At 49.1% G+C, this 14,925-nt stretch overlaps 1 protein-coding gene across 3 annotated transcripts in view; it reads right to left on the reverse strand.

Moving 5' to 3' along the window:
* LOC118789691 (metastasis-associated protein MTA3-like) overlaps nt 1-14,925 on the reverse strand; it is a 43,599-nt gene that overhangs the window by 17,270 nt on the left and 11,404 nt on the right. For all 3 annotated transcript variants that reach the window (XM_036546210.1, XM_036546211.1, XM_036546212.1), the window contains exons 8-12: nt 6,055-6,157; nt 4,026-4,125; nt 2,251-2,439; nt 897-971; nt 503-561 (exon numbers count right to left, since the gene is read on the reverse strand). In XM_036546210.1, the coding sequence (XP_036402103.1) occupies nt 503-561; nt 897-971; nt 2,251-2,439; nt 4,026-4,125; nt 6,055-6,157 (526 nt within the window). The remainder of the gene's footprint in view (nt 1-502; nt 562-896; nt 972-2,250; nt 2,440-4,025; nt 4,126-6,054; nt 6,158-14,925) is intronic.

The raw sequence follows: 14,925 nt of genomic DNA on the forward strand, positions 1-14,925 counted from the left end.
AAACACATGCGCATACACTCAGGGACATCACTGCACAAACACATGCGCATACACTCAGGGATAACACTGCACAAACACATGCGCATACACTCAGGGATAACACTGCACAAACACATGCGCATACACTCAGGGACATCACTGCACAAACACATGCGCATACACTCAGGGACATCACTGCACAAACACATGCGCATACACTCAGGGATAACACTGCACAAACACATGCGCATACACTCAGGGATAACACTGCACAAACACATGCGCATACACTCAGGGACATCACTGCACAAACACATGCGCATACACTCAGGGATAACACTGCACAAACACATGCGCATACACTCACGGACATCACTGGAACAATACACACGCATACTCTCAGGGATAACACTGGACCAGCACACGTGCATACATTCAGGGATGATACAGGACCAACACATGTTGATAACACGGTGAGGTTTGTACGGAAGGATATGAATAAGAAAATGCGTGGCACACTTACTATGTAGGGATGTAAACTTGTTTCAGCTTGCTCTCCGCTTCTGCGGCCTTCAGCCGTTTCTGCTCAAACAAATCACGACAAAAGCAAGTTTCAGAGCATGTATTCGGTGACCGAACCACAGGTCTCTCCGACTCTGCGGAGGGAGGGGCTGCGTTTCCTGTTCACTCTGTCTCAAGCCTGAGTGACACACAGCCAGTGCTCCCTCTTACAGCGCTGGAACTGGGGACTAGCCATAGGTTTGCATGTCACTGTAGGTTATTGGCAACAGTAACAACAACTGAAGCGGTGCCATTACAGTAGCTTTTGAGCTACAGTAACATCTAACACGAATGAGGCGGTATTGCTGGTATGTCACTGCCAAAGAATGCTTCAGCATCAGCAGTGGCAAACTCACCTGTTGTACGTATCTGTCTGTGGTCTTCCACATGTAGTAATACTCAATGATGCTGGTCAGAGACTTCCAAGGGAGCTGGAGAGAGAGAGAGAGAGAGAGACAGAAACAACGAGAAAAAAGAGAGAGAGAGAGAGAGGAAGCAAGACAGAGAGAATGTTACTAATTCATTGCTGCAGGGAAGGAGTTGTGTTGAGGTAAGGGGCCTGCACTTAAAGCAAGGGGTTTCCAGGTTTGAATCCAGGGTGCCTCACTGCTGCTGTGCCCTCTGCGCACAGTACATCCCCCATATCTATTCAATATACATGCAGCTGTGTGGAGGTGTAATATACAAAACATAAGGGATGTACACAGCTCTGAGTAAGCTCAGAGTGTCTGCTGGCTAGCGTCAGCTAAATGTGACAGCAACACGGACCGCACGACACAGAGTTCCCTCTCGGTGACATATGGCACTGCGTGCCTGTGGCAGGCTCGGGAGGAAGGGTGGGGGGGAGAATAATGACTGGTGGCAAAACAGCCGCAACAACAACTTTCAGACGGATGAGAGCAGGGGGAGAGAGAGAGGCCCTAATGGCCCCTAAATGCCGAGGGCGATCCTCCGCCCGCATTCACGTCCGAGCTTTAATCAAACAGTTTAACTCAATTACCCACCAGGCACACGCGCAGATGGAGACAGATTAGCCTCCGACGCGAGGACTCAGCACTATCTGGAGGTCCGCCGTCGCGGGCGATCGCTCCTCGGGGCACAGCGAGATCGAGGCCCTGTCAGATGTCCCGACGCGGCGCCCCATGCCCTTGCGGTGCCCCTGGCCTGACAAAACTCCCCCCCCCCCCTCCTTTTTCAACAATGACGCTAAAATCAGGCACCGGCCAGCTTTCACTCCCCACTTCATTTGTTCTCTGACTCTTTAGCTGTCATTTCTGTCTCTGTTGCCAGTCAGAGACTATCACACTTTCTTCTTCTTATTCTGTTCTTTTCTTTCTCTCTCTCATTCCACTTTGTCTCTCCATTTTCCTCATCTACTCTCTCCATATTCCCCTATCCCTATAACTGCATGTGGAGATAATTACATATGCTTTGTTCTGTTGTGACCCTGTGCACTAGGGAATAGAGAATCTCCCCACTAGAGAATGCACATACCAGAAGTAAGTAATGGGATTATAATGGGACCAGCTGCATAGTTGACAAATTTAGAGCTGCAAAATACAGTATTAGGGATTTTACTGTATTACTGCCATCACCCCTCCCTCCATCATTATTTCCTGCCTGATGTACTTGCTCCTTTTTCTCTGTCCCCAATTCACTGAAATCCCTGTGCATGGGAAATCAGCCTTGCTTCCTCCCTGAGTGACTCACAAAGTCTTGCCGTATGTCGTTGAAGTCCTTGCCGTATTTCTCCAGCGCCTCCTCGAACAGGTTGGCCTCGGACGCGCTCCATTCCTCCATCTCGTCCCGGCACAGAACCGGCCCCCCCTGCGGTACCAGCACGCTGATGGCGCTGGACAGGTCGTAGCCGTGCCGGTGCAGGGTGTCCATGGCGTGGAACTGCACGGAGACAGAGACCAGAATCTCAGTTACTAAGCTCACAGGTCCAAACCCCCGACCAACCACAACACAGAGGCCCCAACCAATCAGCAGCTGCCTCCGCTTCACAATGGCAGGTGGGCTCATGTTTGAATTCCTAACGGCTGACTCATCGCTGCTTCACAGAGAGCTCGGAGCTTTGCTACTGACCAGGAGCTGAAGTAAAAATTCTTTATAAAGGAATGATGACCAGCTGGGTGACCCGGCAGCATACCTCAAACCTGCCCTGAACCGTTCGGGTCAATTCGTTTCCCTTGTGATGCGAAATTAACGAGGTGCTCAGGCTGTTCCTATGGCGATGCTGCAGACAACTGATGATGAATTCCTTTCTGAACGCCGCATCGGTCGTCTGATGAATGGCACTCACGCCGACGGAGCTGGTGATTACTCAAACTGCGTCTAATCTAGCTCCCTCATCAAAGCTCTTTTCTCCTCGTCTGATTCGAGAGAAACGCTCGCAGGCGAAACTAGGTGTAAATTCATACCTCTGTGAACCTGAGGGCTGGTTGCCCCTTCATTCAGCTGAATGCGCTCCATTTCTGTGACTGAGGGTCAGCTGAGGTGTTCGGGGTGGATTGAGGCTAACGGGTCCTTGAGGCTAATGAATCTGTCTATAGAATAAATAATGAGGACATCCAGTAGAGGAGTATATACAGTGTATATATAGAATTACCACAAAAAGCAGAGTGGCTCATCTGGGAGCTTTCGTGGGTGAAGGGTGCCTGGTTTGTCATTCCTCTGGAACAACAGCTCATGTGCTCCCTCAGAGAGGGCTATTGACATGGAGCTATGAGCCGGCAACAAAGGTGTGAAAATTCAGAAGAGGCTTTTCATGGGTGCTGACTGTTTTTAGCCAAAACTGTTACAACAAATGCTTTACCCTCATGTGCCCACGCCTAAACGGTGCTGCTAACAGCACCCCGGGCAAGAAGGGAGTCCCTTTACTCGATTATCATGAAGCATGGAATCACCCCACAAGCGTCGTCAGATTGATTTACCTTTACGCCGAAGCGCATCAGCTCAAAGCCAACAAACCTGGGAGAATCGCTGGTTCCAAATATCTCATTTATGGGCTAATTGAGTTACGATCCCAGGGTTTCCTAGGAGAGGCGAGTTGAGAGGTTTTTTTGATGAGCCACTCAAGGGAGGGCAGCGAGAGAAAACCCCCCAGCCCCCGCCGGCAACACCTGTATCAACTGCTGTTCTCTTCATAGACAATTACACTAATCGCAGCACATCGGTAACTGTGCACCGGGTTAAGTTGCTTTTGTGAAATAACGCAACAGAATTAAAACCAAAGCCCAGGGAAAAAACACTAATTATAAAACATCCATTAAGGTCTATTGCTAAACGAAACACGATGGAACAGTATATCCAATTCCACAATGCTGTGCCGGCTCCTGGTTTTAACCCATGAATGACTGTGTGGTAACGGGGCTTGGTGTGTCTAGAAAGAGCAATGGGGTGCCATAGATGCTTGGTACAGATGGGCGATTGCTGGGTGCGGCTGGGTGGTTTTCTGGGTGCAGCCCGGCGGTTTCTCTCACCAGCGTGATGTCTCGGGAGGCGGCGGCGGCGCTCATGTGTAAACTGGGCTGTCGGACAGAGCTGCTGCAGTCCAGCGCCCGGGCGAAGGTCCCCACCGCACTGGGAAGAGGAAGAGGAGGAAGAGGAGCCATCATCGTCATCATCATCATCATCATCATCCATCCATCCATCCACCCACAATAAAACTGCTGAAAGAAAATGCACCAGAGATCACACGGATACCCTCTCCCAGTTAATCTGGATAAGCCGGATACGGGGAGGAAGAGAGAGCGGACGGCATCTCCGCTCTGAAGAGCCGGCGGTGTAATCACCACCACTGCCCGGGGGGTCCGGACAGCCACTGTCAGCTGCAAGCGGGAGGCTACCGAGGCTTCAGCTATGTCAGGCGGATCCAGACGGAGTCACATTTAGAACCCCCCGCGGTCCAATTCGGTCCAGGAGCCGTTCCATTAGCACGGCTGCAACCGGACCGGTCCCTCCGCCGACATTCAAACACAGATTACCTGATGCCCCCCCCCAGATAGAGGCCAGAGTGTTTTCTCTATTGTTCAGTTAATCCCTCAGGCATGGCGGCCCAGATAAGGAGCAAACTGGATTTGGAAACAGAGCTGGTTGAAATGGGCTAGAAAATACACCTCCTCCGAAAAAACACAAATATGAAAAAAAAAACAACCAAAAAGAAAACAATGGTGTTGAAGGCATGGACTGGAGGCCTGGGGTTTGGACGGCATGAAAGCGGGCCAAGTGGAGAGGCCCACGAGGCACGAAAAAAAAACAGGGGGAGTGCAAACACGGCTCTGAAAGCTGGTGCGCGTGACCTTCAGGTGGGTTGCCATGACAACCGCTAACAAAGGGAAGCGTCAGAGCGCTCTCTGCTGTGGCTGCTCAGAGGCAGAGCACAAATGGTGTGTGTGTGTGTGTGTGTGTGTGTGTGTGTGTGTGTGTGTGTATGTGTGTGTGTGTGTGTGTGTGTGTGTGTGTGTGTGTGTGTGTGTGTGTGTATGAGTGAGCATACGCATCCATACACAATCCGTACGTCTCTTCCTCACCCGCTGCCCACGTGTGCCACAACATGCCCCACATTCTGTTAAACCTTCCCCTTACTACCTCCTTCTGACCTGATCCACACACCTATACCTCTTAGCTACCTCTGCCTAACATGCCCCACAGCCATACCTGTTCACCTTACCTGCCAAGGGGATACAAGAAGGGTCGCCCTTTATCTGACATGAGCACTTCCAAAAGCTATGGCTTGTTAAATTTGCTGGTTTACTGGCAGTACTCCTAACTCTGTGCCTCTGAACCGCTCTTCAGTTGAGGCTCCTTTTTTTTTGTCTTCAGCAGACATTTTGAGGCCAGGGCGTGAGGAAAATTCAAAATGAAAGTAGTGTATCAGCCTGTAATCACGTCACCTTCCCAGCAGACATGAGACAGGATATATCCGTCCAGATCCATAATGTCACGCCTATCCGTGACTTTTGTACTTCAGTTCAGTTTTCTTAGTTTGACATGCCCTGTGACAGCAGAGGACAGTTAAGATAATGGCTTACTGATCAACTGATTCTTGGTAAGTTGTCAACAGAGATGAATTATTGAAAGAAATACTATTATTAAACACTATTAATGTACTCTACATATCTATCAGTTATTTGCCTCATCTAGGATGAGTCAGATTCTGTACACTTTGTAGATGATATCTGGATATGCTGCAAGACATTTACTTAAATCACGTGCACATTGGCAATGATCCACTTTTGACTGTAACCTGAAACTTTCGACATTATACAGCAGTGACACCATATGTAACAGACACACAGTCCTCCTCCAGATACAGTCCTCCTCCATGTGCGTTACTGGTTATGTCTGTGTGTGGTGTTGAGTGTGTGTGTGTGTGTGTGTGTGCGTGTGTGTACGTGCATGATGTGTGCTCTGTGTGTGTGCGCGTGTGTTCGTGTATGCTGTATGTGTGCTCTGTGTGTGTTTGTGCGTGTGTGTGTGGGGGGGAGGGGGGGGGGGCTAGGACCGTACCGTGCCACCACGAGGAACTGGTCGATCTGCTTGCTGGTGAGCGGACAGTGGGGGTCCCACATCTTCTCCTCCAGCTTGGACTGGTCCCTCTCATCCGGCTCGCCTGGGGGGGGGTGGAAAATAATAATAAAAAACATTAAGGGAAAGTGTTTGCTCAGCACTCTCTCTGTCCATGCTGTGACTTCATTTTACCCGCTGAACGAGATCTCATTCAGGCACCCAGAGGCAGCGTCGCAGCCCTGTATAATACGCACAAAAGAAACATCGACGTGATGAACTGTGCCATTCAGCTTTGTGAGCCGTTTACTCTGACTCGTTCATCACGAACTGTGATTAACACATGAGAGCAGAAATGTGGATTCATCATGGTCGATGTGTAGGTGGAGAGGAGAGAAGGAGAGAGGGAGAGACAGTGAGGGACTGAGCCCTACCCAGCGGATGAACTCCCAGCATGCACCTCAGCATCACTGGAGGGAATCACGCCTCATTGATTATTTAGAATTTCATTTAACCTCTAATGAGTGGCACTGTCAGGACAGCCCCCACCTCCCACCCCGGCCCCCCATCTTGCTCAGTCGTTCAGCCTGCTTTCAATAACCAGCCCAACAGCTGAGGGATACAAAGAAGACAAAAACAAGAAAACCTGCAGTACAGCATCACCGTGACAACAGCTGGGAATTAAATAAATGACAGCAAAGTAAGAAAGGAACATCAATCATAGGCCTCAAAACCATCGCTACCTTTCTCTGCCTCCCACTGGTAAGTGAAAAAAGCAACGAATCCGCGCCCTTAATTCGCCGTAAACATTCCCTGTAATTGGCCGATAACCCGACCAATCAAAGTCTGGGGACTACAACAGTATCTAAGATGACAAAATGTAGACCGTCTAATGAATGCAGGAAGGCATAGCACCTCAGAAGGCCCCTGCCTCTAACGGCATGAGTTAACAACCTCCAGTAACAACCCAGTACACACTTGACCCCTCAGAGGCTGACAGAGACAGAGCCGCCGACCCAGACCGGGCCCACTCTGACCCGTGTCCATCCTAGGACAGCATCCTCTCATAATCACATCCAATTAGCACTCCTGAACCCCACGTCTTGGTTTTAATCCCATTAATCCTCTTGTCAAATCGACAAACCGGCCGATCGATCGCTGCTTCGACCCCTTGCCATTCCCCGGCCATAGACACCCCGCAAACACCTGACCTAAAAATCTGACCTAAAATTCCCCTGACTTGGCCTCTGTGTGTTGTTACGATCAAACACCTTCCGCCTGACCCCACCTGAACCCAGCACCTGTCTACAGTATCAGAGGAGCAATTCCCCTCAGCAGTTTTGGTCTAACTCGCTCCCCTGCCTGAATCCACTTTCAAAAGGAGTCAATTACAGGAAAAAAGGCAGAATATGAGACAAGTTCAAATTAGCTCTGGGTCATTTGTAATTGCTGGTTTTCTGATCTGGGGATGAGCTTCCACTGGTTAATGTGACTCCGTTCTGGGCAATCAGAGATTTGGGCGCCTGCCAGATCTTTCCCCGAGACCCCTCCCCAGTTAGAAGTGAATAAATGCTCCTCTCTCCTTTCGAGGGGCAGGCAGATTTAATCTCCCATGGGTGACAGGAGATCAAATGTGTTGATGTGTGCAGAAGTTAGAGCAATATGCATTTAAATCCAAGACGGAATTTTATTGAAAAGAATATGAACACGAAATATTTCATCTCAGTGGGTTCAATGCGTCTCCCCCTCACCTGAAGGGGGAGGGGGGGTCTAATAAACAGGAGCCAAATGCATCCGTACACACGCACACACCCTGAGGGAGTGAGGAGGCTTTTTGGCTTCTCTTTGCAGTGTGTCCTTTTAGTATTTTTTTTTTTGGAAACTGTCAAATCTGTCAAGGCTTCATCTCTCTGTCTCTTCCGCGGAGGAGAGGTCGGAACAGACAGCCGTGACAGGAGAAGCACGATGTTCCGTGGCTCACCTGACATGTTTACACGTGCAGAGTGCTTACTTACTAGTACACACACGTAAACACACACACACACACACACACACACACACACACAAACACAAACACCTTGCGTCCTGCTAAGCTACCAGGAAATCTTTTTTCCCGAACGCTCTGCTTGGAGCTGAATGGCCCCTGAGGAGGTGACCTCCCACAGTGAGATGGTGCGCAGTTTCCACGGCGCTCAACCTAACAGCCGCCTACCGTCTTCACTCAAAGCCGGGCTTCACTCAAAGTTTGCCTTAGCGACAGGCCAACCCCCAGCTTTTTTGCGGTGCCCCCTCGTGAGGATGAGCCCATCAGTGTAGACGTGGCGCCGGGGTGAGGCCTCTGTCAGCTACACTGACGGCACGTGGCTCAGCTGACGGGCTCCGTGACACAAGGCGCACGTTCGCTAAACACCTGAGCTGAAGCCGCTGTCTCGTACCCTTGAGAAAAGCACTCGAGTCTCTCGAAAAGTTAAGAAGCCATGAAAGGAAAACGTGAAGAACCTGGGCCTGATTCGGATAAAGACGCAGTACCAAAAACCCCTGTAAACAAGCCAGCCGCACACAGCTGTGCACAGCATACACTTGCAACCTTGGTTTGCTCCCGCGTGGGTTTGGGGCTCAACCGCTGCTACGTTGCTCTGCCGAGGTGAACCGCTGCCTTATGAAGAGAGATTTGTCCCAGAGCCACGATGAGTCACGCACAGCTCCGTCTTTACACCTGCCAACCAGGGGAAAGTGGGTGGTGCGCTTGGGGATGGGGGAGCCCTGCCCTGGAACAACCCCCTTCACCCAAACCATGACCCCATCACTCCCCGAGTTGTCATCCACCTCCACCGCCTCCCGTGAACGTGAATCAAACCTCTAGAAAAACTTCACTCATGCGCTACATGAACCAATCAATCACACGAACAAACAAAAATTCGCTTCCCACTGCTGGGTAAATCAGAGTGGTTCTATTAATGTGATGTACAAGGACAATGCACCTTCAAGGAAAACAACTTCAATAAAGCTTACTTGAGAATTCTTTCCCCTTTAAAAGCACTGAAATGTACATCACTGTAGTAATTCATTTACACAGGTTCCCTCTGCTGTATTGATAGGATTTCAGATGCTTAATGAACACAGAATTCTTCTGATATTTCCATGCCCCACAGTTCAGTCCCTGAGGTTTATGAGATGCATCTATTCAATGGGGAGGGCTATCAGTGAAATACCACCATGGTATGTAAATTTTGTGTGCTTGCGGCATTGTTTCAGGATTAATGACAGAATCATCAATTTTGTACAAGCTACATTAATATTTGAAATTTCGGCTATTCTAAGAGAGGTATACAGCTATCTTGCTTTCCAAACACCTTATCACCTACCTGTGGCTGGCTACAACTAGACCACCCACGACCAAGCTAGCCATGCTATCACAGTATCCTACAATGAACCCAAATGTAAGAATGACAAAAAAAAAAACTCGTATGATTTGCAGCTTATAATACTGGTCAAAAAGTACAAGAATAAGTTTTCTTAGACACAGGTCTTTGCTGTGGGTCAGAGTACGCCGAAGAAATCACTAATGAAGCGAACAAACCGCAGCTGAAGACCACAGAACGACACTGAGAGCATGGCAGACGAAACAGACGAAAGATCACAGGCTGACATCATAGACAGAGGTGATAAAGACTAAACTAAAACTGGAAAAGCCTATCAGTCACCAGGAGGAAGACGGCTGAGGTGGACTCCCTGCAGAGCGACTTCAAAGCCCATCAGGACAAAAGATTTCAAACACGCATCCGAGGAGCAACAAGAAAACTGGATGGTGGGTTCAGAAACAGCTCCAAACACAGTAAACCGGTGCTGAAATGTCTGAAAGCCTGCAACAGAAAGGGTTTGGCATGCATTCCTAGCATAACAATTATCCTTAAGAGCAGCAACGTTACACTATATTGCACATGTTCACATGATGACTTTCATCATAATACCAAACTCAATGGCTACTGCTGTACACTGGAGCAGATGTCCCTCAAAAGCAAGACACGCTGAGTGAACCGACATGGGGTACCAGGCGGGGGACACGCCCAAGGCCCCGTTACCAAGGTACAGCCTGAACAGGTGTGCCGCCTATCGCCCATTTCACACCAATAACAGTCTGTCATGTGCAGAGTCACTGGGAGGCGACTGCACCGCCCACTCGGTCACAGTGCCAGGGGACAGTCTGCGGGACAATCGAGCACTGTACGATGGGCGAGGGGTTCAGAGCACTCGTCATACCCAGCACAAGCGATGGGGATGCAGTGGGAGACACCCTGATCGAACTATAGCCCCCCCCAACCCCCCACCCCCCCCCCCGCGCGCGCGTCACGCATGGAAAAATGATAAGGCCGCAGAGGGGGACAGGAGCCACTCGTCTGGGCTGAGGAGCTCACTCTTATTGATGAGTTACTCTTATGGGGAGAGGGGGGTGGGTGGAGAGATAATCACTCCTGTCTCTGGAGTTTGAATTATTCACAGAGGGAGCAGGAGATGGGGAGGGGAAAAAAGTAAGATGGAGAAGAGCGATAGAAGAGTGGAAGAAAGGAAGAGGCAGAAGAAATGTACAGCTTTTCTGTTTTGTTTTCTGGAGGGAGGCAGATTTTATCCTGTTTTCTATTCCGAGAGCGTGCTGGGAAGGGGGCGGCAGAAGAAAAGGAAAGGATAAATGAGGGCAGCAGATACCACTGTCATCCTCAGAATTTACCCATCATGCCCCCCTTTTGTGCTCCGCAGGGAGAGAGGGACTGGAGGTGACACTGATTTGGCAGTGATTATTGGCCAGTGATCATTACCCATGAATGTGGCCAAAGCGCAGAGTGCCAAAAGCCTAAACCTGGGATTAGCTGCAGACATTTCAAAAAAAAAAATTTAACCCAGACCGAGACTTGGCCATTTACTGGTTACACACCAGACCTAAAGTTACTCTACAAAACTGCATGGCTATTAAACTTCCAATTTTACATCAGTAAGTGGATAAGTAACAGTGTATCTTAACCCAGTATGCTGGTCAGGGTAACATTTCAGCAGCTGATTACAGAAAAAGAGCAGCTGTGGCAAGGATGGAAAGGCATCTTCTGACATTGGCCACTGGCTATGAGATTGACACTTCTACTAACCCAGCTTAAACGCTACTCAAAAAGGAAATGACTTGCGCAAGGCTTGTATTTGATCATGTTACACTGCGACAACTCAAACAGAAAAACATCAATAAGGAAAATAAGAGCATCAACACATCAAACGTAATGGCTACAAACATTTATGTGCAAATGAGTTTCCTCTTCCTAGCATGCAGAATAAGGCTGTCTGCGCCAGCCTCCCCTGCAGATAAACCCACAATTTACTTATGAGTTATCCTAATGTTATCATTTCCATTATTTTCCAGAAGTTACCTTTCAGGGAATCAGGAAATCATTTCCCAGTTCTCCCAAGTGCCTCTGGGGTTTCTGGGGTTTTTGATTCCCTATGGAAAATCCACTCTGTTACACGTTACACGTACAAAGCTTTGTGATAATCTTGACTGTAAAAATGCACTACAACAGATAAAGTTTGATTCGATTGAAGATGTGTAGCAGTAAACAAGAAGGGCAACTAAAAATGGCTTGGTGAACTGGAGAGCAAAGCATCTTAAACCAACAACCGCACCACGTCTCTTCCCATGAGACACTTCTCCGCTGAGTGTGGGGCCCGGGACCCCGAGAGACCACCGTAAAAGCTCTCCTTCCGCGCACACCTGCACATCATCTTTGATTGCAGGTGAGGAGAGGCGAGGAGCAATTGCGGAGAAGGGGCCCATCGGCCCCCCCTCCCGTCTCCACGGATAGAGCTTCAAGTGCGGTTTCCGGAGAGGAACCTTGAAACGACCCCGCCTACATCGCATAGTTAAGAGCCCATTAAATTTTGAAACCGGGGAAATAATGAAAAAAGCCGGCAGAGGAGACTAAAACAATGAAGGTGGCCGGTTCTGAAGGCCCTACCCGTTGCTGCTCATCAGCGACTTCGCTCCTAGCGCCATGGAGGTATTATTCACCTTATCTCCTCTTTTTCTTCCTGCAAATTCGCACCTTTGTCATCTACAGGCTTCATTACTGCTCAGTTGAGTTTGAGAGGCCGGCGCGGTTGAGCTTGGCAGGGGTGGTGAGTCAAAGCAGGTCAGCCCTGGCGGTGAAGGACTCGCCCTCCCGGCCGTGTCGGCTCGCTTTGCAACCGATTCCATTCCGCCTGCAGCCGCGGAGATGCTAAATGCCGTGTCGCGGCATCACTAGGACACTAGGAGTTACCCAACCTCTGTCACGCACAGCTATTGTGTTGAAACACTCCTCTCCCGCTGAGGGGTCATGCAACCACAACACATAGGGTGCAGACAACAATCATACTCCTGCCCTGGTGAGATGGCATACAACCACAAACTTTTATGAAAGAGCCTCACAGGAGCATATGGAGAGAGCACGAAAACAAAAAGAAACAGGTGGCAGCAGCTCACCAGTAACACGCAACCATTTCCCAGAATTCCCTCCTGGGAAAGGGAAGGTGAAAAAAGGTTAAGGAATGAAAGGTTAATGAATCTGTCAAAGCCAAACAAAAAAGGTGTTTTAGATAACTGAATGCTTCTAAATAAAACTAATTACACTTAGCAGCAGAAAAAAAGCTATCACCTACATATAAATCTGAAAAGTTATCACGCAAATTACAAATCTGTGTTGTAATAGGTGGTCTGACATTTTAATGAATGGACATCGCAAAAGAGGCTTCATTATGCAATGTCAACAAAAGGCTGGATCATTAGAGGGCTTACTGTGAGTCACAAGCTGGTATCTAGTAGCTAGCAGTAAGGCTTCCAACCACTGGAAACGACAGGCTGGACATCTCCGACATCTGCTTTGTTCCAGCTTACTGTCTTGTGTCCCCTTCATCTCATAGGTGGCAGGACAAGCGCATGCCTGTCCCCTGGTCTTGGAGCCCTAGAAGCCACACGTCACCCTGCCCAGCCTACAAGTGTTCAATGGGGCTCAGATCTGGAGAGCAGGGCAGTCAGGCTTACCTGTCACATTCTCAGCTTTCGCCGTTTTGCTTTGTTCCAATGTTGACGGCAGACGTTTCGCCTTTTCCTAGACAAAATAAATCTAACGGTGGAAGTGAAGTGTGTTTTTACCTGACGTAAGAAGCAGAAACAAAAAAAATACCGTGAAGGATCGTTTGGGCGCACGGCGATGATGGGGAAAAGTTCACGCATTTTTCGGAGGTGGCAGGCAGAATAGCTTCGCTGCAGATCTAAGGTATCCGCTGAACAGTCTGCTGACAGTTGTTTACCTACCCGGCAGGACTCTCGGCGGTCCACGCCACTAGAGTGGCACCAAAGCCGGAGCTGTCACGAATATAAAATTCCTCTCACGCTTCCTCCCGTGCGTCTGTCCACAATGCTTCCTCACAGTTGCCAAGCTACGGCTAATCCACTTTGCGCCGCCTCTAAGCCTCTCTGGAAAAACTAACGCCCAGCTTCAGCTCCGGCGTTCCTGACGCTACGTGCGCCTCGCAATTAGCACCGCTTCCTCGCGAATCCAGCAGGATGCCCGATTGAATGTGATTGACAGAATCTCCCACCTTACTCAGGGAATGTGAGAAATTACACATGCAAAGACACCCGGTGTCCCTATCCTCTTTTCAGCAGCTCTTAACTGTGAAATCCGCCCATTGAGACTGACAACTTCCATCTTCTCGCGGCCGTCAGAACGCTTTCTACAGTTGAAGGCGGCACACAATGCTTTTGTGGATGTACCCATCAGTACTGTTCTCCCTTCAAACTGCTGCAGCTAGCTCCATTGTAAACGCTAGCCAGCTACCTTGCGTTAACTGATACTATCCTGCAAGTGAGATAGCTAATCTTTTGCTTCACGGTCACCTCAACTGTCTCACACACACAAAGTTTTTATGTACTTAAGTTTGCCGTTTTTTATTTAGCAGTGTATAAATAAAAGTACAAAACCCACCATGGCTTGAATATTAGGGTGAACACTGCTGTGTATGCGCACACACACACACACACACACACACACACAAACACACACACACAGACAAGATCACAAACACACACACACACACACACACACACACACACACACACACACTGATAAGTGGTTTTACTGCACCATTTATCATTGTGTTTTTCGGTATCTACTGAATCAACTGAGCTCATCACAAAAGGAGGCAGATGAGTCAGTTTTGCCACATCTGTTGCCTTCCTGATAATGTCTCAACCGCCCAGTAAACTGCTAGAGCAAGAAAAAAACCAGCGTAACGTGATGCTTTCTGCCTCTGCGGCTTCTGCCCATGAGTGTCGTGTCCTCAGTACTCTGTTCCAGGACATCGCAGCATCAAAAGTGTGATTTCCTTCACAGTGACAGCTCTGAGACTGGCCTGAAACACAGGGTGAGCCGGGGTCAAAAAGGGACCACTGGGCTACACTGCAGACAGGGGTTAAACTAGAGTAAACCGGGGTAAGGTGGGGTAAAAGTAAGTAAACTGAGATAAACTGGAGCACACTGGGCTAAACTGAAGAGTAACCACGAGCACTTGAGTAGACTGAGACACACTAACATAGACGGAGCAAGCCTGAGTAAAATGAGGAAGTAAATAAATAAAGAATGGAGCACCGCAGAGAGGAAGGGGTCGGGAGAGATGAGAGCCTCAGATTTCCTCTCAAGATCGGAGGTACAATTTCACGGCTGGCTGCTCCGCCCCCCCCCCCCCCCCCCCCCTTCCCCTTGGCTCTCTATTTGAGCTAATGTACAGTATTTTGCTTTCAATGCTTCAGCGCTCGCAAATAAAAACTGTCATTAAACTTTCCGAGACAAATCA

Source organism: Megalops cyprinoides, chromosome 15 (genome assembly GCF_013368585.1).
Source record: "Megalops cyprinoides isolate fMegCyp1 chromosome 15, fMegCyp1.pri, whole genome shotgun sequence".
NCBI lineage: Eukaryota > Metazoa > Chordata > Actinopteri > Elopiformes > Megalopidae > Megalops > Megalops cyprinoides.